Below are 23471 nucleotides of genomic sequence, written 5' to 3' on the forward strand. Positions count from 1 at the left end.
GGGACGGGCAGCGGTTCTCCCGGTTCCCCGTTCCCGGCGGGATGGCTCTCAGCCCGGTCCCGGTCCCGGTCCCGGCAGTGCCCGGGAAGGCCCAGAGGCTCCGCGCGACAGCCGCGTGCCGACAGCGCCCCCTGTGGGTCGCGCCCCGGGCGCGAGGCTCTCCTTGGCGCCTCCCCCCGGCCGGGGCTCCGCCGGCGCTCCGCGCGCTCCCGTTGGGCGAGCCCTGGGAAGGGGCGGTGCCGCCTCCTCACGTGAGCGCGGGCGGCGCGCTCTGGTGGCCAGTGGCGCCCGCTGGCGGTCGGCGGCCTCGCGGTCTCGCCGCGCCGGCATGGAGGGGAGCGGCGGCGGCGGCGGCGGGGCGGACCCGGACCCGGGCCCGGCCCCGGCCCCGGCCCCGGCCCCGGCCCTGGCCCTGGCCGCGGGCGGGGAGGGCGAGGGCTGCGAGGGGCTGTGGGAGCTGCCGGTGGAGCGCTGCGAGAGGCGGCCCGTGTGCGGGCGCTGCAGGTGACGCGGGCGTGGGGCCGCGGAGGTGCAGCGGGGCCGGTGGGCCCCGCCCCGCTCGCCGTGAGGCGGCGCTGAGGCCCTGGGCGGGCGCGGGTCGGTGGCTCGGCAGGGACTGAGTCGCCCTCAGGGACGCCCGCACAGAGCGGATCGGTGTGAGCGGGGTCTCCCTCGCCGTGTGCGCCCCCTAGCGCGTATGGGACGGCACAGTCACGGAACGGCTCAGGCTGGGAGGGACCGCACGGGGTCATCTGGCATCCCAAAGCACATGGCACAGAATTGCCTCCAGATGGTTATTGGAGATCCCCAGTGATGGAGACTCCACAACCTCTCTGGACAAGCTGTTCCAGGCACAGTAGAGGTGTTCTCTCTCATGTTCAGGTGGAACTTGGTGTGCGTCAGCTTCTGCCTGTTGCCTCTTGTCCTGAAGGCATCATGTCCTAAAGGCATGTACACACCTGTTGTGTAGCAATAACATAACGTGAATTAACTCTGTTGTCCAAGGAATGGGTAAATGTGGTGGGGAGTTCCTAGAGACTCAACACAGAGAGGGTGCTACACCTTTTCTCTGTATCCTTATGTTTGAAAAGTAAAGCTGAGGTGTGAAGGGGAAGATGTGTCCCCTCAGTGCCATGCAGTGAGTACATGAGTCTTCAGTATGGCTGGGCAGCAGTCTTTGGTGCTTCGTCAAAAGAAAATGATAACAGCTTTACAGCAAATTTTGAAATCCATTCAAGCACTGGTTAATAGAACTTGTGAACTGAGGTATCTTTTTAAAGTAGGTAATGACTTATGGTCTTACAGAAATACCTCATAACCTGATTTTATATTTATGTATCTATGTCCTTTTAGTAAAGCGAGTGCAGGTTGTCACATTTCCTGAACTGAAATGATTGTAAATAACTGCCAAGGAAAAAAGGCTCCCAGCACCTATACTGATTCATCTGTTCCTGTTCATTGGTAAAACAAGTGGAAAGGCATGTAATTTTGCTAAGAGTGTAGCTGTAGTCTCTTTCAAGTGTCAGAGTTTGGAAGCTTATTGCCAGTGAGTTTCCTGTATGTAAGGTGTAATAAAAAATATGTACTGGGCAAGTCATCATATTTGTAAGTGTTCACTGTTAGAAAAAGTAGTCATAAGCAGTAGTTGATGCTCAAAGGTGAAAACCAAGCAGGTGACTGACACTTGCCTTTTGCTGCCCTCCTTTTCCCCAGTGACGTACGGCTCAAAGAACTTCTTGAGCTGGATGTGATTTTGTATCTAATATCCCCCAGTAAATATAGGGGCTTTTTTTGGATGTGAATTTCTCCAGTCCCCCTTGAATGCATGTAAATTTCATGTATCAGCAACATCTGGCTACAAAAAGATATCACAGGCCTACAAGCCACAGTGGGGGAGGAATTACCTTTTCGTTTTATTTTGGCTGTGGCTTCCACCTTCCTCCCTTGCACATAGTATTCCAGCCGTGAGCAAGCCAGCTGGAGAGTTATACCTTGGGTGATGTGTTTCTATTTATATTAATAAGGACCCTTCCTCTTTCTATGGCTCTTTAGTTTCCTAGTAACCATTCAGGAAGTCTTTTGGAAAGCCAAAGTTGATTTTTGTCAGCTACAGCACCCACACCCCTGTATTTATTGACTCTTTCAGAGCTCTTAAATAGTTCTGAAAAGTAGGGTTTCCTTTTGCTAAAGCCATGCCACTTCTTTTCACATAAATCATGTATTTTTGTAAGCGTCTACTAACCATATTTTTATTTGTAGTTTCTGTTCACATTAACAGTCTTATTTTTTGAAGATTTTTTCTACAGTTGTTTGCTGCTTGACATTTCTAGACCTGAGATACCAAGGAATTGCTGAGTGAGAGTTAACCCAATGTCATTTCTTACTGAGCTTTTTAACCTTGAGTTCTTTTAAAATGCCTGTAGAGTACTGCTTGTTATTGTTGTTTATTTTGTCAGTGTGTTTCACAATGTCTACTTGAGTTCCTTCAATTTTGAACAGATTCTCTGTGGAGTCACATACAAAAAATGGTTTCTAGAATAGGTATCTCTTTGTTTTCTTTCATAGTAAACATGATTTTTATCAAAGTGTTTATTCAGCTCCTCATTACCATGTAGTATTAAAACATCAGCATCCTAAAGAGCTGTGGATGAAATACATCTGTTTGTGAGGAGCATGGGAACAGTGAGCACAGACACTGAAAGAAGTGTAGAAACCAAGGAGGATGAAAAGATCACAGAGCTACTTTTTAAGAAAAAAGGAAAGTGGCATTTTCTTGTTTATGGTGATGGCAATGGCAAGACTAAATTGTACGTTCAGTGTATTTTTGCAGTGTATCCCCTCCATCCTATTCTTCATTAGCTAGGATTATAGCTAAATTATCCTTTTCATTGATCATGACATTCTGTGGCATGACTTGGAGTCAAAATGGGCAAGGCTGTAATTTAGGGTACCTCATGGGAAGAAATATTACTCTGAACCATGTTGGTTGGGGCCAGATATGTTTGATTGACTTGTTCAGTTTTCTGAACTCTAGATTTTTATCGTAAGTTACCTTAATGAAAGTGATTTAGGTCTGAATTCAGTACAAACGCAGGGAAGAATGGGTTCGCTTTAGCATCATCTGGTGATTTCTCAGGGGAACTGACTTCAGGTTCTCACTTTTTTTAGATATGGCAAGACAGCTGATTGACAACTTGCAAACAAGTGCTCAGTCAGTCATGATGTGAAATAGAAATGTGGGAGTAGGGTAGATAAGTTTTCATTTTGGATAAATGTGAATGTCGCTTGAGTGTCCTGAAGGAACGGAATGCATTTAAGTGTTAATGTGTTTGAGACTTTCTATTGCCTGTGGTGGTGGTGGGGAAAATACTAGCATTTGCAATAGATTGTGGTAGAGAATTTGAATGAAGTAATGTAAGGCAATTTTACATTTTGAAGGTTTTTGTGTGTGTAAGTGCCAGTTAAAAAAAAAAAGTATAAAATGACCCTGCTTATGGTTGGTGCTTGAGATGGCAAGCAGCTGATGCAAATGAAGTATGTGCAGTTGACTGTTCTATTCTTGAGGAGAGAATTTAAGACACAGTCTGTCTGCCAAAACCAAAAGGTTAGTGGTGATAAACTTTGAATTGATAACTTCTTAAAGCTTTCATAGCTAGCTTGAGTGTTCTACTTGCTTTCAGAAGTTAAAGCCCCACACCCAAACATTTAAATAGGAGAATAACTTTAATATAGTTTCCATGTTGCTGTTAGCTTGAAAAAACAAAATAAGCAGGCCCCACAACTGATGTAGGACAACAATTTGATTTTGTGGTATGACACTGATAGCAATTTAACATTTTGAAATTGTGTCCTTCTGTGGGTCAAATTTCATTGTTTTCTAGATACATGGTGTTCTGTTAGGGAAAAGCCTTTTTGTAGTACAAGAGCTATGAATACACAATTGACTTCTTGCCACAGATCTTGACTGTACATATGGAGAATTTCATATTTGTAGGAGAACTTCTGGGGAATATTCTCAGGAGAAATTAAGATTTTAAAGTGAATAATTTATCATCTCTGGATGTTGCTAGGTCTCTTGCAGGCCACCACAAAAAGCCACTGGTAACAGTCCTCTGTATTTGCAGGACAGGTTTATGTTGTAAAGTTAGGTTAACAACAATTGGTGTTTTCTCAGTTCTGCTATGATACCACAGAATCACAGAACAATGAGGTTGGAAGAGACCTCCAAGATCTTTGAGTTCAACCCATGTCCTAACACCTCAACTAGGCTATGGCACCAAGTGCCATGTGCAGTCTCTTTTTAAACACATCCAGAGATGGTGGCTCTACCACCTCCCTGGGTAGACCATTCCAGTACTTGATTATGCTTTCAGTGAAAAACTTTTTCCTAATATCCAACCTATACCTTCCTTGATGCAGCTTGAGACTGTGTCCTCTCGTTCTGTCAGTTGCTGCCTGGTGAAAGAGACCAACCCCCTCCTGTCTACAACCTCCTTTCAGGCTAAACAATCCCAGCTCCCTCAGTCGTTCCTCATAGGGCTTGTGTTCCAAGCCCCTCACCAGCCTTGTTGCCCTCCTCTGGACCTCCTCAACGTCCTTTCTAAACTGAGGGGCCCAGAACTGGACACGGTACTCAAGATGTGGCCTCACCAGTGCCAAGTATGGGGGAAGAATGACCTCCCTGCTCCTGCTGGCCACATGATTCCTAATACAGGCCAGGATGCCATTGGCCTTCTTGGCCACCAAGGCACACTGCTGGCTTATATTCAGTCGGCTGTGGACCAGTACCCCCAGGTCCCTTTCTGCCCAGACACTGTCCAGCCATATATATGCTGCTATGCTGTATATGTATTTCAAGGATGGGGGGAAGAGAAGGAGTAACATTAATCCTTTAGTATAAATACTCCCTTTGCCTATATCTAACATATTACAGATACTCTACTGAATCTCAGTGCTGTGAGGGCTCTTGATAGCATTGATAAATTGATAATGACTTGTGATAACATGGTGCTGCTTCATATTTTGAGGACAAACATAATGTTCTTACATAAGTGTAACATATTTGTTAATAATTCTGTTATATAAAGGCTGAGTCTGAAGAAGCAATCTGAGCTTTCTTCAGCACAATAAATATATGCAGTTACTTTATAGCACTGTTACGGTATTTAGGTGCAAATATGAATTTTTGAAGTTCAAGTAGCAAACACAGAAAGTGAAATAAACACCCATTAATTCTTTTAGCAATGGCTGTTGCAAGAAAATAGCTTCATGACCTTTTATTACTCATACTTTGGGATCATTTTTTTCCAGTTAGCATGTTTTTGTTTTTGCTGTGTGGAGATGAATACCCACGTCCTATGAGGACATAATTGTAAATGACCACCCTCACCATCTGACATACTCAGCTGGGGCTGTAGCCTGGTCACTCTGTCATGTCACTGTTGCTTACATCACAGAATCTTGCATACAGAATGGGTGAGGTTGGTAGGGACCTCTTGAGATCATCTTGGGTCCAGACCCCTGCTGAAGCAGGGTCAGCTAGAGCAGGTTGCCTAGCACTGTGTTCAGCTGGGTTATGAATATTTCCAAGGATGGAAACTCCACAGCCACTCTGGGAACTTCTTCCAGTGTTTGACCAGTAAAAAAGTATTTTCCTGTGTTCTGATGGAGTTTCATACTTGTGTGTTTCGCACCTTGCCCTGATAGTGAGTGCTGTTGAGAAGAACCTGGCTTCATCTTCATTCTCTCCCATCAGTCATTTATACACAGGGATAACATCCTCCTTAGCCTCCTCTTTTCCAGGCCAAAGAGTCCAAGTTCTCAGCCTCTTCTCTTACAAAGAGTGCTTCAGTCCCTTAGTCATCTTTATCTGTGTGCTAGACATACTCCAGTAAGTTTGTTATGTTCTGGGAAGCCCAGATCTGGACCCAACACTCCAGATGTGTCCTTAGTAGTGCTGAGTAGAGGGGAAGGATCGCCTCTCTTGACCTCCAGGCAGTGTTGTTAAATGCAGCCCATTTTGCAGGACAGTTTGCTGGCTCATGATTAGCCTCTCTGCCAGTTCCTTCCCTACAGAGCTGTTTTCCAGCTAGCTATTTGGTTCCAAAGGGTATATTGGTCCCTGGGGTTGTTCTTCCTCTTATACAGGACTTTGCATTTACCTGTGCTGAAACTTCATGAGGTTCCTTCTAGCCTATTTCTCCAGCCTTTAAAGGTCCGTCCTGCCAGAGGCCAATATTCCCAGATAAGGTTCTTCTAGAAGGGCACTGTTCGTCCTAAGTTGCCAGAAGGGAACATGTGGGTTGAACCCAGCTCAAACACATTGCTCTTTTTGAAGTTCATTATGTGTTTGTTCAGCTTTTGTACTATGCTGAGACACATAAATACTTCCATGCTGGGCTGGCTGGGTCAGGAAGATAATAGTCTCTACTGGTTTTCTTAGTGGAGACCATTTACGCAAACAGTTGATCCATGGAGCAGTTACCTAAAGTGAAGGCCACCTTCCCTTGGCGTTGAAATAAGTCCAAGTTCCTTTATGATAGCCATGGTGACTTCCTACATTTTTTTCTGAACCTTTTCTTGAAAGAGTTCGTTTATCATTGGTCACACCTTTGGATGGCCACACTGCCATGTACTCACCACACCTATGGGCTGTGAACTTGCTAAGGGCGCACTCTGTCCCAGCATCCAGGTGGGATGACACAGTGAAAAGGTTAAATGGCATTGACCCCAGTATCAATGTCTGGAGTATTCCACTAGCAGATTGCCTCCAACTGGACTTTATCCCACTGGTTATGTCCTCACTGCCTGGCTGTTGAGGCAGTTCTTTTCACTGTCAGTTTATTCAGGTGGTACTTTATCAGCTTATCTAGGAAGGTGAGACACTGTCAGAAGAATTACGAAAGATGAGGTGAACAACATTTACTGCTTTCCCCTCATCCACCAAGGGAGTCACCTCACTATAGAGGGCCATCAAGCTGATTAAGCATGATTTTCCCTTTGTAGATCCATCTGACTACTCTCAATACCCTTTTTTCTTTTGTTTAGAAATGGTTTCCATGAGGATTTCTCTATTGCTTTCCCAGGGATTGACGTAAGGTTGGCTGACCTGTACTTTCCTGGAGTGTCTTGCAGACAGGAGTGACATTTGCTTTCTTTCAGACTTCAGCAACCTCTCGTTGTCTGGAGATCATCAAAACTGTCCTCCAAATAGCATCAACCAGCTCCCTTAACATGCACGAATGCTCCAAGGAAGATGTGCCATGGTCCAAGGCTGAGCCCGTCAGCAATGGTGGCAGCATCGCTGTGATTCCCCTGCAGCTCAGGGTGAAGACCATGGTGAGGCAGGCTGTCCCCCCATAGCCCATGGAGATCTGTGATGGAGCAGAGCTCCATCTGCAGCTCTTGCAGAACCCACCAGAGCAGGTGGATGCCCAAAAGAGGCTGTGGTCCTGTGGGAAGCATGGCTGGAGCAGACTCCTGGTAGCACCTGTGGACCCGTAGGGCAAGGAACCTGCGTGGGAGCAGGTTTGTTTGCAGGACTTGTCACCCTATCGAACAGACCCACACTGGTGCAGTTCATGAAAAACTGCAGGCAGGGGAAGGGGTCATGTTGGAGAAGTTCACGGAGGACTGTCTCCTGTGGTAAGGGATACCTGATCGGGGGAAGACTCTGAGGAGTTGTCCCCTTGCAGAGAAAGGAGCAGCAGAGACAGAGTGTGATGAACTTGAATCAGGGGGTTGGGAAGCAGGAGAATTAGTTTGTCAGGAACAATGCATCCAGCTTGGTCAGCATACCAGGGCAGGAAGAAAAGATAAGAGAACTCTGATAAAACCAGGGGGGTCTCAGACAGACATCCTGTAAACTAGCTCAAACCAGTCTCAAAGGCCAGGGATACAAAAGAGCATGCGCGGAGAAGAAAGGTTAAAAGTTCAGGACGAGGAAGAGCGTCAGCCTTCCTCCAAAAGACCCCCGAAGACCCCTACCAAGAAAACACCAAACCAGACTGCGCAAGCGCAACGCGGATGTAAATGACTTTTGGGTTCATTATAATACGAAGCGAGGCTGGGCGGGGCTAGGTGATGAATATGTATAGGCGTGCTGCGAAACTTAATGAATATGGAACTTGTAACCCGATAAATACCGAGCTGAATGCAGCTGTCGGCACGCATGGCTTTGGAGGAGCGATCCCCCGTGCGTCCCAGCTGGAAATAAACATACCTACTTTACTACTTCTTTAGTAGTGGAGTTCTGTCCGCTCTTCAAACTGACCACACTGCTGGGTCTGCCCAGGTAGAGAAACTGGGAGTGAAGTTGAGCCTGGGAAGAAAGGAGGGGTGGGGGGAAGGCGTTTTTAGGATTTGTGTTTCATTCTTTTTATCCTACTCTGATTAGTAATAAATTAAACCTAATAAATTTCCCTAAGTTGGGTCTTTGCCTGCAATGGTGGTTGGTTAGTAGTCTCTCCCTGTCCTTATCTCTCACCCCATGAACCTTTCATTATATGTTCTCTCTCTATTCAGCTGAGGAGGGAAGTGCTAGAGGCTTCGGTGGGCATATGGCACCTATCCAGGGTCAACCCACCACAGATAGTAAGGAGACAATGGCGAATGTGAGATCTGTCTGAAGAGCACAAGTAGCTGGTAATAACATTTAGTTCTTGTCATACATGAAATCCCTATTTGTGCTTGGTCTTTGCATATTAAGTGCTTTAATTAATTAATTAATTTTGAGTTAAATATTTTAAAATTGAATCTTAAAATTAACCCATCAGCCCAGGTACAAAAATCAAGTTCCATTATCAGTGTTTTCAATTGTTCAAAGTGGTTTATTAAGAAAGTTGCACCCTTCCCAGTTAAAAATTCCCCAGTTAAAAATCCCCAACTTAATGCTCTCTTTTCAAACTTCAAACCACCTGTACACCATAAGAGTTACCTTTCCTGCGTTTACTGTATACTTTTACAAGTGTTTTAAGATGTGTTGGATGTATTTTAATACCTTTTTTAGGTGTTTTCACTTGCATTCTGGTTCCAAGGCCAAAAACCCCAGTTCTAACAGCCAGCAGCTATTTTTAGCCACAGAGCCATTACCCTGCAGGCAAGCTCCATGGCAACCTCAATACGTGAATTTTAATGAAGGCATTGTAGCTCCCTTATCTCAACTAATGCCACCCCTCTGACAACGATGAGCCATTGGTGGATGGAGATGATCTATCAAAGGGAAAGCACCAATCACTTTAAACTGCAGGGGAGGGCTGTGGGCAGACTGGGGGCGAAGCAAAGACACTCTAAAAAGAATGAGGCAGAGAGGTGGGGCCTCTTCCTCTCTCTCTCTGCAGGCCAGCTGTGGTAGGCGTCGGTGCTGGGCATTCAAAGCCTCACTCCTTTTAAGGGGCCTTTAGTAATTTTTTTAAAGTCAGCCCAGCACTGCAAGTTCTTTTTCTCTACCTGAGGTCCAGTGCTGTCTCAGCCAAAAGATCTCAAATCCCTGCATTCCTGGGGCATACCATCTACCGAGCCATATGATCCCAAATTTTTGTATTTTTCTAATTTCTGTAATTTTTCAATTTTTCTGTTTTCAATAAATTAATCTTTTTAAGAGTTGTCTCATTTCTTACAGTTCTGAGATAAGGCAGAAACAGCTAGAAATAGTAGTATTTGTAAGCATGAATCTGGCCTTCCAGTTCTTAATCACAGTCAAAGGTTACATTATAAAGATGCTACGTACTATAGTTTACATATCTATCTCTAGAGTGTCTGCAGCATTAGCATTTGCTGAGAAAGATGCTCTGGTAGGTAGTATTCAGTATTTTGCAGATATGTCTAACAGAGCATGTGTGAAAAGTGATTGTGTCAATAACATTAAGTCTTAGATTTGCTTTTAGATTTTTGTAGAAGGATTTTGTAAGTGGCACATCTCCTATCTGAGGCTAGGGAAGAGGGGAGTGCCTAGAAGGGAAGCACTGGAGAGAAGAACTAGGTTTTTTAAAGGGCTTGTCTTCAGCTGCTGCTTTTAATAGAAGAGTGGGTAAATTGTTCTGTGTGTTGCAGTATAGCTGAAGGAATCAGATTATTTATCTCTTAATAGGTTTTTGGCCTGTGGAACAGAATTTTCTTTCTTGTAACTTTTTCATTTATTACTCTTCAAAAAATACCGTGCCTTTGCAATTCTGTTGTACCCTCGTGTTGACCCAGTAATTGCTTGCATAGGTTTTCCAAAGTGTCGTCCAGACCTGGGACATAATTGCCTTAACTGGAATGAGGCTTTTGTAAGCTAATTTTAACACAGAAAACCTGATAAAATGTTTGAGGCCTTTTCACCTATAGGTTGTATTTCTTCAGGAAATAGCTAGAAGTATTTGGCAAAGATTTCTTATCTCCTTACTGTGGATGTAATGTAAGTGTTTATTCCCAACATAGAGTGATTTTAATATAAATAGGTAATATATAAGGGTAGATGTATAAATATATTTCTGTTTCCATAAGTGTAGGTATATAGGCAGCTGAGAAGGTCAGAGAGACCTTGGTGTAAATCAGGTGTCTGACCCTTCTCTGGGGCTTTGTCAGCACTGTAGCGAAAGTGAATGGCAAAAAGGACTGCGTTGCCATGACTGCATTTTTTTGTTATTTGATTTGTGCTTTCTTAGCCAGCTTGGGGAAACGTGTGTTCACACTGAGAGGTTAGAAGCACTGCATTTAGAAAGCCAGAAAGTGGGTTATGTTCTTAAGCAAGAAGGTGCTAGTGGCCTCCTCCCCCCAGTCTTGGAGTTGGTTGTACTTCACTGGCTAGCAGAGACCACAGAACAAATTATTGTTTTGAGGTTTTGAATGCATTAAGAAAAGAACATTCCTGAATGGTTTTACAGCAGAATGCAGAATATTTTAACAATAAGTGCCTATTTTTGCAACAGCAAAAAGTTGTTTGACAAACTGTGAAAATTCATTTCAGCATTAATTGGTTATGTTGATTTCCCTGCCACTGGAGAACAGAGATATTTATGCAGTAATATGTCATCTCTTCTGAAGAGGCTAAGAAATTTTTATAGGTCTGGGGGCGTGAAAAGCAAGAGTGTACAAACTGAAAGTCTCTTCCACTCAAGAATAATCCTTTTTGCTTGATAGACACAAATGTCTTTTAAGTTTTTAATTTATTTTCAATAGAAGATTCTCAAGGAGTTTGAGGAATGTTAAGAGAGGGTCTTGAAATTGTGTTCTTGCTAGTAAAAAAGATGCAGAATTTAACAACTACAGATTAAGATTTAACTTGTTTGAAATTGATGAACTATAATATGTAATCTGTACCACATTTTAAGAATAGCTGAAGGTAAATGGAAAAATTATCAAGCGTTACTTTTGAAGTTCAGTGCCTTTTGTAATCTTAACATGCTTCTGGTAATGTTGCTTTAAATGACTGTAGTTCGCTCACTAAATTCTATATCTTTATTGGCTAGAATTATAAATATCAAGCTAAACATTGTTTAGTTTTGTTCTGTGTTTAGCAGTTACTGTATATGCAGAAGTTTCTCATGTTGTTTCTTTGGTCCATATTAGCAATAATGAGTGGTGCCAGAGCTGTTGGTGAATTAAAAATTCTGTGAATTTCCTGTTACTTATTTCTGCTGGACTAAAATTCAAAGGCATTTACTCATTTCGTATTATACTGTGATCAGATTAATGAGTAGAGACCTTTCTAGGCTGCTTGTTTTGTGCCTCAGCTGACTTGGTTAGCATATTTTTTGATCTGCTGGCATTAAAAAAAATAGAAAGAATATGTCAGGCTGGCCACCTGTGGGCTGTGGATAACTATAGGTTAATAGGAGCACAACTAAAGACAAGAACTGCAGCAGAGAATAGTCTTGCTAATTAAAACAACTGTAGTACCTTTGATTGGCTTCTATTTTGTAATTACACCAAGTACAACTTTTCCTTGGGGATGGTAGTGTGTTGTAAAAGTGGTCAAAAATGTTTCAACGTTGATCAAGCCTTCTCAGTTTAATTGTAAGGAATACTAAAATACCAATGGTTATTTTTCGAGATTTGCTTTTGATTTTTGTAAACATAGCACAAAGCAAAAACGTGAAAAAAGATGAATTCTAGGGCTTACGTCTGATATTAGCATAGGCGAATTTCAGCTGCAGTGCTATCTCCTTTTGAGGAAAGCCAGCCTGGACATATCCCTGAGTTTTTGATGATGTAATGATCTAGAGTTTGTCTGAGCATCCTGTGACTAATTGGCCTTGTCAGATGCTTTTCAGTTACCTGGTGGTTTTTGTTTTTTATTTTTTCTTTTTTTAGTTTTCCCCTCTGTTTAATTTTTTTTAAAAAAGGGGCTTTCCGCCACTTCAGGTGCATCACTCAAACCTTCCTCCCTTGTTGAAACTGTTTGCTTAGAATTTCTATTTTTTCCCTCTGACTAGTCTGAGAATGAATTATCAGGGTGATCTGACTTCTTCCACCTGTTTTTTTTGGATGTCTTTAATTTATGAATTTTTGTTTGTTTGTTTTTCCTTTCAGCTGTAGTGTTTGTTGGGGTCTTCTCTCTTCCTTTTAGTGACTGTATGTCATTCTACCACCTGATCTCCCATCCACATTTTATCCCTTGCAATGCACCTGTATGTCACTTTCTCTTTTTTTTTTTAAGTCAGATAGTGTTCTGGGCACTGGATTCCGTTTTCACTTGTCACTTCTATTGCTTTACCAGAGTTGAACTTTTGCTTCACAAGCTCTGCTGAGATGTTTTTCATCAAAGTCTGTAATGCTTTTTGCTTGGAATAATTAATCCAAGTTCAGACTCCTGGATATGTCAGCCTGGAAGTTGTCCGTGTTACTAGAAGCATACCTCTCCTTTGGCTTGTAAGACTTAGTCAACAGCTTTTTTTTTTTTCCCCCTCCATCTTTCTACATACAATTTCTGAGTTACACCAGTTATGCCTATCATTTATGGTACGAATTTCTTTTTAAATTCTTGTACTCAGTTCCTGAATCTGTTTAGCATATCAATTTGGAAGACCGCAAACTGTCTCTAACAGATGATTTTTATTTAATCTCAAATATAGTTTCATATAAATGTCCAGCTGTATTAGTTACGTGAAGGGTAATGTGTCCTTGCTGTACTTAATTTTTGTTTTCCTGTGAACTGTGTAAAGAAAATGGACCAAATGAGTCCTGGAGGCCTCATCCTATGGCTTTTCTGGCACAAAGTAGTAGATAGTAGATGATCTATGTTGTAAAGTTAACATGAATTTTTTTTACCTACTGAGTAGTCAAATACTTACTCTGGTTTACCTTTTTCTTTCTACATGCTTTCCTTGGTTTTTATATATTAATAATTGATAATACAATTTTCTGAGAGCTTTTTCCTTTTTTTTTCTTTTTTTAAGCAGTCAATCAACTGTTGTGCAAAAGGCTAGGAATATTAAATAAAATTGAGTGTGCATGCATACTACATTTGGAAGGAGCACCTTTGAATACATGCTTTTTGTGTGAATAGACAGCATCAGCTTATACAACCTTACAATATTTATTATAAAATACTTTTATTTTCGTATGGTATCATGGAATTGGCATTCTTGCCTGTATTTCTGTTTAGCACTTCAACATTTCTATTTATTCCAAAAGTCCAGTTCAATGAAATTGAAGATAGATGAATTGTGCACTAGGCAGAGAATAAATGGGTCAAATTGGAATGAATACGAAATGTTCAGGAATTCAGTATTTTGATGCTTATGTCAGATAGTGTAAAGAAAATGCTTCTTATCTAAAAAGCACCTGGAGTTTATGGGTTTATTAAGGAAGCCAAACAATCTGAGGAAATCTACTGCCAGAAAAGTTAATTAGAAATAAGACTAGTTTTGTTAACAATGGATTATAGTCTTAACAGCTGCAAAATGGTAAATCAAGACAGTGGTATTTTATAAAAAAGGATGATCCAAAAAAAGTTGATTTAGGGGTTCGTATGGTTTGCTATGTATATGAAACAACAGTAGCTCTCTAATTCAGTTTTTAATGTATGGCACTTGTTTTTCCTGGTACTTTTGAATTCGATATTACACTTAAGCAATTTAGGAATAAGCCCCCCTTTTGTTCCCTGCCTTGGTTTATTAGAATTGTTGGTTAGAAACTTTAGAAATTCTCTTTGTTAGAATTTTCAACAAATGAATTTGTGAGGCTGTAAAATCATTAGAGTTTAAATTTATTTTGTTGTCTTTAATAGAAGGGGTTGTTAATTGTACCTTCTAATAGGAAATTTCTTCATTAAAATACCAAAGAAAGATCAATGAAATCCAATTGTGCTTATTCTTCTGGAGACCTAAGTCAAATTCTCCTTGAGCATCTAAGTTCTTTAAAAAACCCTAATATGTGAAAAGCAGGCAGCTAATACAGTGCATTAAGTTGATTTTAAGTGCCTTTTAGAATATGTTGTCTCCAAGTAGATTAAAAAATAACCCATAGTGTACAACAAGCCTACTTACACCTATAGCTGCTTCATGTTTTACAAAATGAACAGGGATGCTGATGAATAACTCAAGTAGTATTAAAGGTATCTAGGCACCCAAATACCTTGGGCTTTAAGTCTTTAAAACTGGTTCAGTAATGTCTTTGACATTTATAACAGTGCAGTGGATATAATCTGTCAAACTCAAGTTCTGTTATGAGCTACTGCTTTCATTTTGTGTTCTGTTTGTCTTGGCAAATGCAGATTTTGTAGCTGTTGGGAGAGTGGTTGGGGAGAAATTTAGTAAAGGCACTATCAGAGGACTAATGAAGTCATGTACCACTGAAACAAATGTGGGTAGGGGACAAATGGAAGAAGAGCATGTTCTTTGACAGACTGGTTAATTGGATTTAACAGTATCTAACCATGATGACAGGTTCTGGAGTAGGGGTGGTCATGTTTGTCGGAGCATAAGAATATTAAGGGAGCGTTTGAGAGCTTTCTACAAGAGTTGAGCTGGAAAGATGAAGACTAGTTAATGGGTCTTCCTGGGCTGTTGAGCTCAACCAACTGACATTTCAAAGTAGGAGAGGTTTTTGTGGGGGTTTATGCTGCGTGCAGAGCTGTTGAACATGCTCCTAGTTCCCAGGTGATGGGGTGGAAGGCATGCACAGCCAGCTTGCAGGTGACAGCCAGGTGGAGGAAGCAATTGCTGCACTGCAGGAGGTCAAAGCTGCCATTCAGAGAGACACTGACAGCTGTCGAGTCATGAGGAACCTCACGAAATTCAGCACATTCGAAGCTCAGTGCCCAGGGCTAGACAAGCCCAGGTATCACTGTCAGCCTGTGTACTGGCTGCAAGGGAACCACTCTGCAGCAGGGGTGGGCAGCAGGGTAAGCGCAGGCCAGCAGCATCCCCTGGTGGGAGAATAGGCCCTGTCCTGTCTGTTTCAATCAGAGTGTAGCAGTATTTCACTTCAGAAAAACGAATTACGCTTTGTGAGCTGGTTGCTAGAGCTGGTTGCCTAGTGAGACTCTGATAGGCTAAGATCAGTTGGCTCAAGGCCTTTGAAATAATGCCTGCTTTGAGTCCAAAGCTGTCCAATTCTGAATTATTTTATGAGTCTGTTATAGCTTTATACTGCTGTGCTCTGTTTAAGTTAATACCAGTGGCCTCTCAGACCAGGAAATAATACTTTTATGAGTGCAAAATCAACTATTAACTGTTGTGATCCTTCTTTTTCCTCTCAATCTCTTAATGAGGTACTCAAGTGCAGTCTAACCTTGTTTTTTGTTAACTCTTATAAGCATGCTTGCTAAATAAATACTACATTAGTTATAAAACAAGTGTTTCCAAGTTAAACAAGAAAGTTTCATCTATGTAACAGATGCCTAACTTTCTTGTTTGAGAGAAAACGTTATTATGGGGCATTTTTTTTCTAAGACATGAAGTCTGCAAAGCACCTTGAGTGGTAAAAATCAATATGGTTCTGAGATTTGATGTGGTGACTACTATATTAAGCATTTAAAAAGCACTTGTGCTGAATTGATTGTTTACCTTAACAGCAGCATCTTCCAGTATCCGGAAAAAGCTTTAGAATGGCGTAATGAATTTGATGCCTGGTTAAATAAAAGAAGTATTCTTTATTCAGTAAAAATCAACATATATTAGGGAAATAACTTTTTACTGTTAAATTACAGGTATAATGTTTTAAAAGACATTATTTTGTTGCGTTATATCAGGAAACTGACTGCTTTTTAATATGATTGATGGTAGATCAGAATCTGTGTGTTTGACAGAAGTGCTGCTATTCAGAAAAAGGACACTAGAGTGCAGTGTAGCATTTAAAGTGCTCTTACAGCTAAGCAGCATCAGGAAGTCTGAACATTGTTTGCACACTGCCTTTTTTGTATGGTTTTATAATGTTGAGTTATACTGAAGTTTTCTGAGTGTATAAACACAACTCCATTCTTCTACCATCTATGGCAGAAATGAATATTATACAAGAATACTTTAACTGAAGATTCTATTTCATATTTAACCATTTTCCTCATACCGGTTATTCATCATATGAAGCTTCATTAACTGTATTTTTGTTTGCATTCAGTTGAAGATAAACTACAGAATCTTATTTTTAACAGGAATATGTATTCTTTAAAAGAGTTTTGTCTGATAGATGTTATCTACTTTTATGTTAATACTTAATATATTTTATAAAGGGAATTCTATTGTGTGTTGTGTTTTACCTTTATAAATTTTAACAATACCTTCATTTCATAGATTTTTTTTTTTAATTTTTGAAAGGAATAAAGGTTAAATTCATAGCTGGAAGTGACAGGAAATAGCACTGTTGTGTGGATTCAAAGACACAAGAACTTAGTGCTTTTAACTTCTGAAATATGTGTGGGTACTGAACCTGCTTTCATTAAAAATCAATGGCAGAATTCCCTTGACGTCATTTGATGCAGAAGTTAGCTTTTCATATAATGATCTTTTTTCATCTGCTTATTTCAAACTAGGATTCAGACTTGGTTTTGTTATTAAAAAATAAAGTATACATTTCGATAGGTTCTGTGTTTAAAACACTATATTAGATAAGAGGAAGTTGCATAGGAGACCTAAATTTCAAATGTGAAAAGACCTATTGCTTTTGTGGAGATAGAAAGGCTCCTTTCCTTGAAACTTGCTCAGCATTTTTTGAAGAAGAGGCTGTCACTCATTTCAAACTTAACACTGAAAAAACCCCATAAACCAGGACATAGAAATTCAGTATTTGAAGTTTTTATTCTTGCCTGCTTAGATTTTTTGCAACGTTACCTTTAATGAGAAGTTGTAATCACCCTTTTTTTAATCACGAAACAAGTAATAACAAAACAACAGTGCAGGAAGCTTTTAGGTAAATTTAACTTTAGATTTGTAGACTGCATTTACAGAGGTTCAGTTGTTTTTTGAACCCCTCACTGCACCTGAAATGTACTGTCAGTAGGTCCTGTTAGCAGTGTCTTAATCTCAATTTCCCTGTCTCACTGCAGTGTTAATTATGAACCTTTATTATACATGGGGTGCTAAAGAGCCTGTGTTGCCTCACACCAAGCTACCAGACTGAGAAGAAGAGGGGGAGAAGGACTGGTTAGCCACAGTTTCTGAGAGTCATCCATGCAGAGGCTCTTTGTGCAGGCTTGCAAGGGACTACCAAGCCTACCAGACCCAAGATGCTGGTGCTGTATTGTTGGAATTTTTTTTTTTTTGTCCTCTGTCTTGTTTTGTCAGGTGCCTGTCTTGTTTGCATTGGTGGGTTCCTCTCTTCCCTGAGCAATTCTGGACTTTTTCATGAGATGTTTTGGTTACACAATTTTTTGCTTTGTCTTTTGTTATGGTAGCATCTAAACTTGTGAAACAGATTGGGAATTATAAACTGGCAGTGTAAGACTTGAGTTTAACTTCTTAATGTCTCAGTGGCTCACTTTTAGTGCCATTACCGTTTCACCTTCCTCAACAAAATTAAAGTTCTGTTAGCTGTCTGGCATCAAGCTTGTTACGGTGCCAGCTATTTTGCCAGACTGTAGAGCCAGGATGCATGAAAATGTCAACCATCTCAGGCTCATTAGTTTTTGGCTTTCTTGGCCTTTCTGTAATGACTGCAGTGCTGCATAAGCTAAATGCTATTTTATTTATTTACTCCTATTAGTTCCAGTGGAAACCACAGCCAACTTTAATGTAAACAGTTAAGCTGTTGAAAGAATGTTCTCCTATTGATTTGTTAATTTAAGTTATTTACAAGGAAAGCTGCCTGCCAAAGTCTGCTTACATGTAATAAGTTCAGAAAATGGTACAATGTGGATATTTTGTTCTTTTCTTCTTTGTACCTTTTCTCTTTTTAAGCACTAGAAGATATTTGTTGTTTTGGATATGTTTTGATTAGGCTTGTAAAGCTGCCGTGAACATTCCAGGTTAAAAAAAAAATCCCCAAACTAACTTGTTTGTCCTTTACTTATGATTTAATTGGTCAGGCAGAAAGGTTATTTGCCTTGGGAAATGGACACATGAGAACACTGCGCAACTTAAAAGCCTTTAATAAGGTTTAGGCTGCCTTAATCCACATTTTTGAAATATATTGTTTTTTGTCTGTATACCTTCAGGATAAAAATATGCAAGAGATCACTCATTAAGGATAGCATACTCTTTTGCATTCATATGCATGCTGTACTAAAGAATGTACTAAAGAATGTAAAGAATTTTACTGGGTAACGTGTTGCTTCCTACTGTAGTGTCAAAGTCTAAAGGAAGTGTCCAAATTAATTTAAAATTCTTCTAATATAATTGGTTGTCACTATAGTGTTATAAACTTCTGCATAAAAGCCACTTTACCCATAATTGGTAATTCTCTAGATAATATGTCTTCAATATATGCTGCTACAATTATAGATGAGGATAAAATCTCTTGTACTATTTACTTAGTGTTGAAAACCACTGTGAAAAATACAGTAATGCCAAATAGAAGAGAGGTTTGGAATGATATATAAGCTACCAGGCACTTGGAAGGAAAGATGCTTTTCTTTATTAATTTTATATATTTTTACAAATACACATTTTCTAAGGAGAAATGTATTTATTTATTTAGTTATTTGCCTAATTTTTGAAGGACTGCACTAACTGATGTAATTATCCAAAAGATAGGAAGATTTTCCTTAATGAGAATTCAGAGCTTGTCATGAACTAAGTGACTTGCTTCTGTCCCTTCTGCAGAGTTGGCTTTTGAGTCCAGTTTTAGTCTTCAGTCTAGGAAGAATAGGATCTTGTAATCTTTGTAAGCAGGGCTTTTCAAATGTATTGCTACAGTTGTTCAAATCCAGACCAGTTGAACTTTGACTGAAAATCATTACAAGCTGATCGTTGTTTGGTGCTGAAGAAGAAATGAGTTGGTGATGTAAATCCCATTTCTAGTAGCTGGCTGTCAACAGCTGAAAAGTCTGAGCTGAAAATCAGCAGTAGCACAGCAGCTTCTTTAAAGACTTATATTGTGGACACTTTCTATGATTTTGCTTTTGCTTTTTGAGATAGATTTGTTGCTTTTTACTTTTTTTTCCCCTGGTAAGAGATCAGGACATAATCCCTGAAATATATCGGGTTGTTCTGAAAGTAAATGTTAAAATGGAACCACATATAGTCTGTACTCTTGTTTTCAACACTTACCTTGCTGAGCTTTATTTTCTCCTGCTGAGTGTAGGAGCTGGATAATTGTCTCTTGCTTCTTTTTTTAAATAGTGATTTGTGCGAGTAAACCACACTCAGAACAAATGGGTCAAACATGAGGTTCTGTGGTGGAGAGCTAAACAATGAATATCAGGTGCCTGGGGATCAGCATAAATACAGGACACCTGTAGAGTGGTATATGTGGATTTTGTGATTTTCTGAACTAAAAAGTGTATCTTCATGCTGTAGTAACTTTTGATATTGGACAGCTTTTTTATTGCTGTGAATTCGTCCCCTGGCCATTATGTGATACAACATAACTGTTCATGAAACAGATGTAAACAGGTGTTTCTTTTTGAACTTTGTCTCTGCTGGTATTCCTTGATGCCTCTGTGAATCAGCTACTTTCTTCTTTGTTCAGGTTTTCTGAAGTCCAGTGCTCTGGGCAGCGGCCCAGGATTGTTTCAAACTTACAAGAAAGCAGAGTTTTCAAATTGATTGACTCTGATGGAAAATTGGGGTTTTGCACAGGAGGCCATAGTTCTGAGAGTAGAGTGGAAAACAGAAAGAAGGGCAAGGGATGTATCTTCTCACCATACCATGTAGGAGTAGGAGAACTGTGGAGAGTTGGTGCCAAGGAATCTGAGTGCCAGGAAATAGTTCTGTGATCTGCTAGCTGCTCACTAGTAGCGCATGCCTTGCTGAGAGGCAGGGAGATGACTCAGTCTCCCTGTCTGCCTTCTGAACCTCTTTCTGTACCTCTTCTCTGAAGTATCTCTGACCCCATCCCATTGCCTTCTCCCATTGCTGCACCACTTGACCCTGTTAGTTCCAGTGGGATACTATGTCGGTTCAAAGGCAGTTTTTTTTCTAAAAATACTGCATTGCTTTTTGAATGCCTCTGTTGTATATCGTGCCTCCTTATACTGTGACCAAGTTTGCTGTGTTGATAGTACCTCGTGGCAAGAAGAACAGAAGCTATGTTTTATCAAATGTACCACTACCAGGAAAGTGCCCTGGAAATGAACTTGTTGAATACAATGGTAATCTCTATTTAATTGGTCAATTTTATGGTCTTTTTGGTTTGGACATTTGTGATACTGCCTTAAATGTCCTCTGGTACAAAATGCTAAACTTAATCTGGTATAGTTTAATGAATTTAATATTTAGTACTGTGGTGGCTTTTCCTGGAACTAGATAGAAAAGTTTTGGAACCTGTAACAGAACACTTTGCAGGTTTAAATTGTAAAAGGAGCAATATATATAGGTTGAAAGAGATAAAATTGGTTTAAATTAGATCTTAGGAATAAATTCTTTACTGTAAGGGTAGTGAGGTACTGGGACAGTTGTCCTGGAAGAGCTGCAGGTGACCCCTCTCCGGAAGTGTTCAAGGCCAGAACAGGGCTTTGAGCAACCTGATCTACTGGAAAATGTCCCTAACTATGTCAGGGGAGTTGGAATGAGATGATCTTGAAATCTCTTCCAACTCAGGCCATTCTGCTGTTGATCCATTGATACTGTTGATCTAAATGAGTGTTTCTAGGAGAATGCTTTTTATTTTGGCTGAGACGCCGGGGCACTAAAAGGAGGAAGCTGGTACTGATATGGAATTATATGAAGTCCGAACATTCAAACTCAGGGCCTGTAGCTCTTTAGAACAGTTCACATTTGATGTGCATTGGAAAATGATCTGCAAAATGGAGAGACACCAAATTACTCGGTAGCTCTCTCATGATACCATGAGAGCTGTGATAGAACTTTTCATATGAATTAGAACAAGTATTCTCTATTTCAGTTGAGTTACTTTATTTCTGCGTTCTGTTGCTTAAGTTGCTGTCCTTAATTGTGATGAAAAGGTTACAGAAGATTTTGTGCAGGATAACTAAATTTTCTTTAAATAGTTAGGTTTTTACACCTAAAGGCAATTTGTTTACCAAGTAGCCTATTCATATTGTTGGGTAACATGGAAACAAGTTTTTTTCTATTGTGTCTGATCTTTTCTTTGAACAGAAAATTTTCACTTTGATTTGTATTGGATACTTTTCCTGTGCATACACATTTAAGTGTATGTTTTAACTCAGGAAACTAAGATATGTTCCATTAAATTCACTGGCTGCAGCATCAAAAAACTAAAACAACAAAATTAAACAAAACCCATACACCTTTTTTATTCATTTATAGCTTCTTGTAGGAAGCAAAACTTCAGCAATATGCCTTTTTTTTCCTTCTTCCTTTTTTCTTTGTCAGGAAGTTGGTGTTATACAGATTGCCTAGTGGAAAAGGAATTGCTCTATTATTGTTCTTGTTACTCCCTCCATCTGTGTTTCTGATACTGTGTTTTTTGTGGCTATTGACTCCTAATGAAGTTTGTAAGGATTTAATTTTACATTTTTATGCCTCATGATCACCAAGTTTCTAAGTCTTTTGTAAGAGCAGGGAGGAAGAAATGGGAGCTGGAACATGGAAAGTCAGAGTAATTTCCAGTGCCTGAATTTTCTCAGGGAAACCTCTTTAAAACTAAGGCTTGAAATTTTGCTTGAGTAAAGAATGTTCAAAATAAGCCTAGAAGAAACCTAGACAGAGAAATGAATCCAGGTATTTTTGGTCTGGCTTCTCCAGCACTAAGAGTGCACACCAGAAGTTTGTGTAGTGCATAATAATGTGCCATGTTTAATTATTTCATCCTTTCTTGGTAACACATTACAACTGATCTTAATTTTTGAGAACTGTCAGGCATTAAGCTGCTGTTTTCACAGATTATTTCTTGAAAATTTGTACTACTGTATGTTATGTCATAATAACTTTACATGCTGGTTTTTTTTTTCTGAATGTTGGGTTAGGATTGTTTCTTCCTAAATGCATAACTTTATATTTGTCTATGTTTAACTTAAACCACTCTTTCTTTTATGTTCCTTCTATAGCTGGTTAAGGTGGAGAACACAAAATGTCATCTTAAATCAATTTTTAGTTGGTGTTTGTCTTTTTATATTAAAGTAGCAAAAATACCGTTAGTTCTCAAATTTTTTAAAATAAATGGGCTTCTGCTTTTAAACTTCCCACACACAGAGCTTTGTAAAATTCCTGAATGTTGTTTTAATGCATAGGTGTAATGGACTTGTGTCAGTATAAAACATATATTAAAGCATTATCATAAAACATACATATGGTAACTTTGTGGCTTTTCTTCAGATTTCTCAGGTGGGTTTTGACCTTGAAACCCTTGGTGTTTTGACAAAAACAGTAGAGAAAATGAATTTACTTGAAGCAGCCATTTCTGCTTTGGCAGGCATGTTTTTTGAAAGTACAGTCTGGGGCCTGACCTTGGCAGTATGTGTTGGAGCATGAATATGTTGCTACAAGTGTTAGTAGTTAAAAAACATCAGCTTCTTCCTTATTTTAATATGGGAAGCATTGTTTCTACAACATGTGCTTGGTGTGCTCAACTTCTGTATGTTTCCATACAAATGTCTACGAGTGCTGAGCATAAAATTGTAACTTTTCTAGTTTTTGCTTACTTTGGGTTTAAATCCTTGAATTGCCTAGCCTTAGTTTTCTGAGTATGGGTGTGTAAGTACACTCATTTGCATTCACAGTATGATGCTTGTTCTCAGAAGAAGCCTTTGGACTTGTAGTGAGGTAAAATTTAGTTCTGAAGCAAGCGAAGACATATTTACAGTAAAGTAATACAGAGACTTGGAAAGAGTTTCAGATTAGCTCACTATTTTCCAGACTACTGCGTATTTACTTTTAGAGTATCTCTGCCCAGAAACTAGTAATCACGTTAAACCTGACATCACAGTCCACTGTCCAGATTCAGTTCTGCTGGGAAGATAGATGTAATGT

The 23471-nt window shown here is 40.0% G+C and overlaps 1 protein-coding gene across 1 annotated transcript in view; it reads left to right on the forward strand.

Annotated features, from left to right (window-relative positions):
- The first annotated feature begins 328 nt into the window (after positions 1-328).
- Positions 329-23471, forward strand: part of DTWD2 (DTW domain containing 2) — a 71396-nt gene continuing 48253 nt past the window's right edge. Inside the window, exon 1 of the mRNA XM_039567575.1 lies at positions 329-504. Coding sequence (XP_039423509.1) covers positions 329-504 — 176 coding nt within the window. The remainder of the gene's footprint in view (positions 505-23471) is intronic.

Source organism: Corvus cornix, chromosome Z, assembly GCF_000738735.6.
Source record: "Corvus cornix cornix isolate S_Up_H32 chromosome Z, ASM73873v5, whole genome shotgun sequence".
NCBI classification, from domain to species: Eukaryota; Metazoa; Chordata; class Aves; order Passeriformes; family Corvidae; genus Corvus; species Corvus cornix.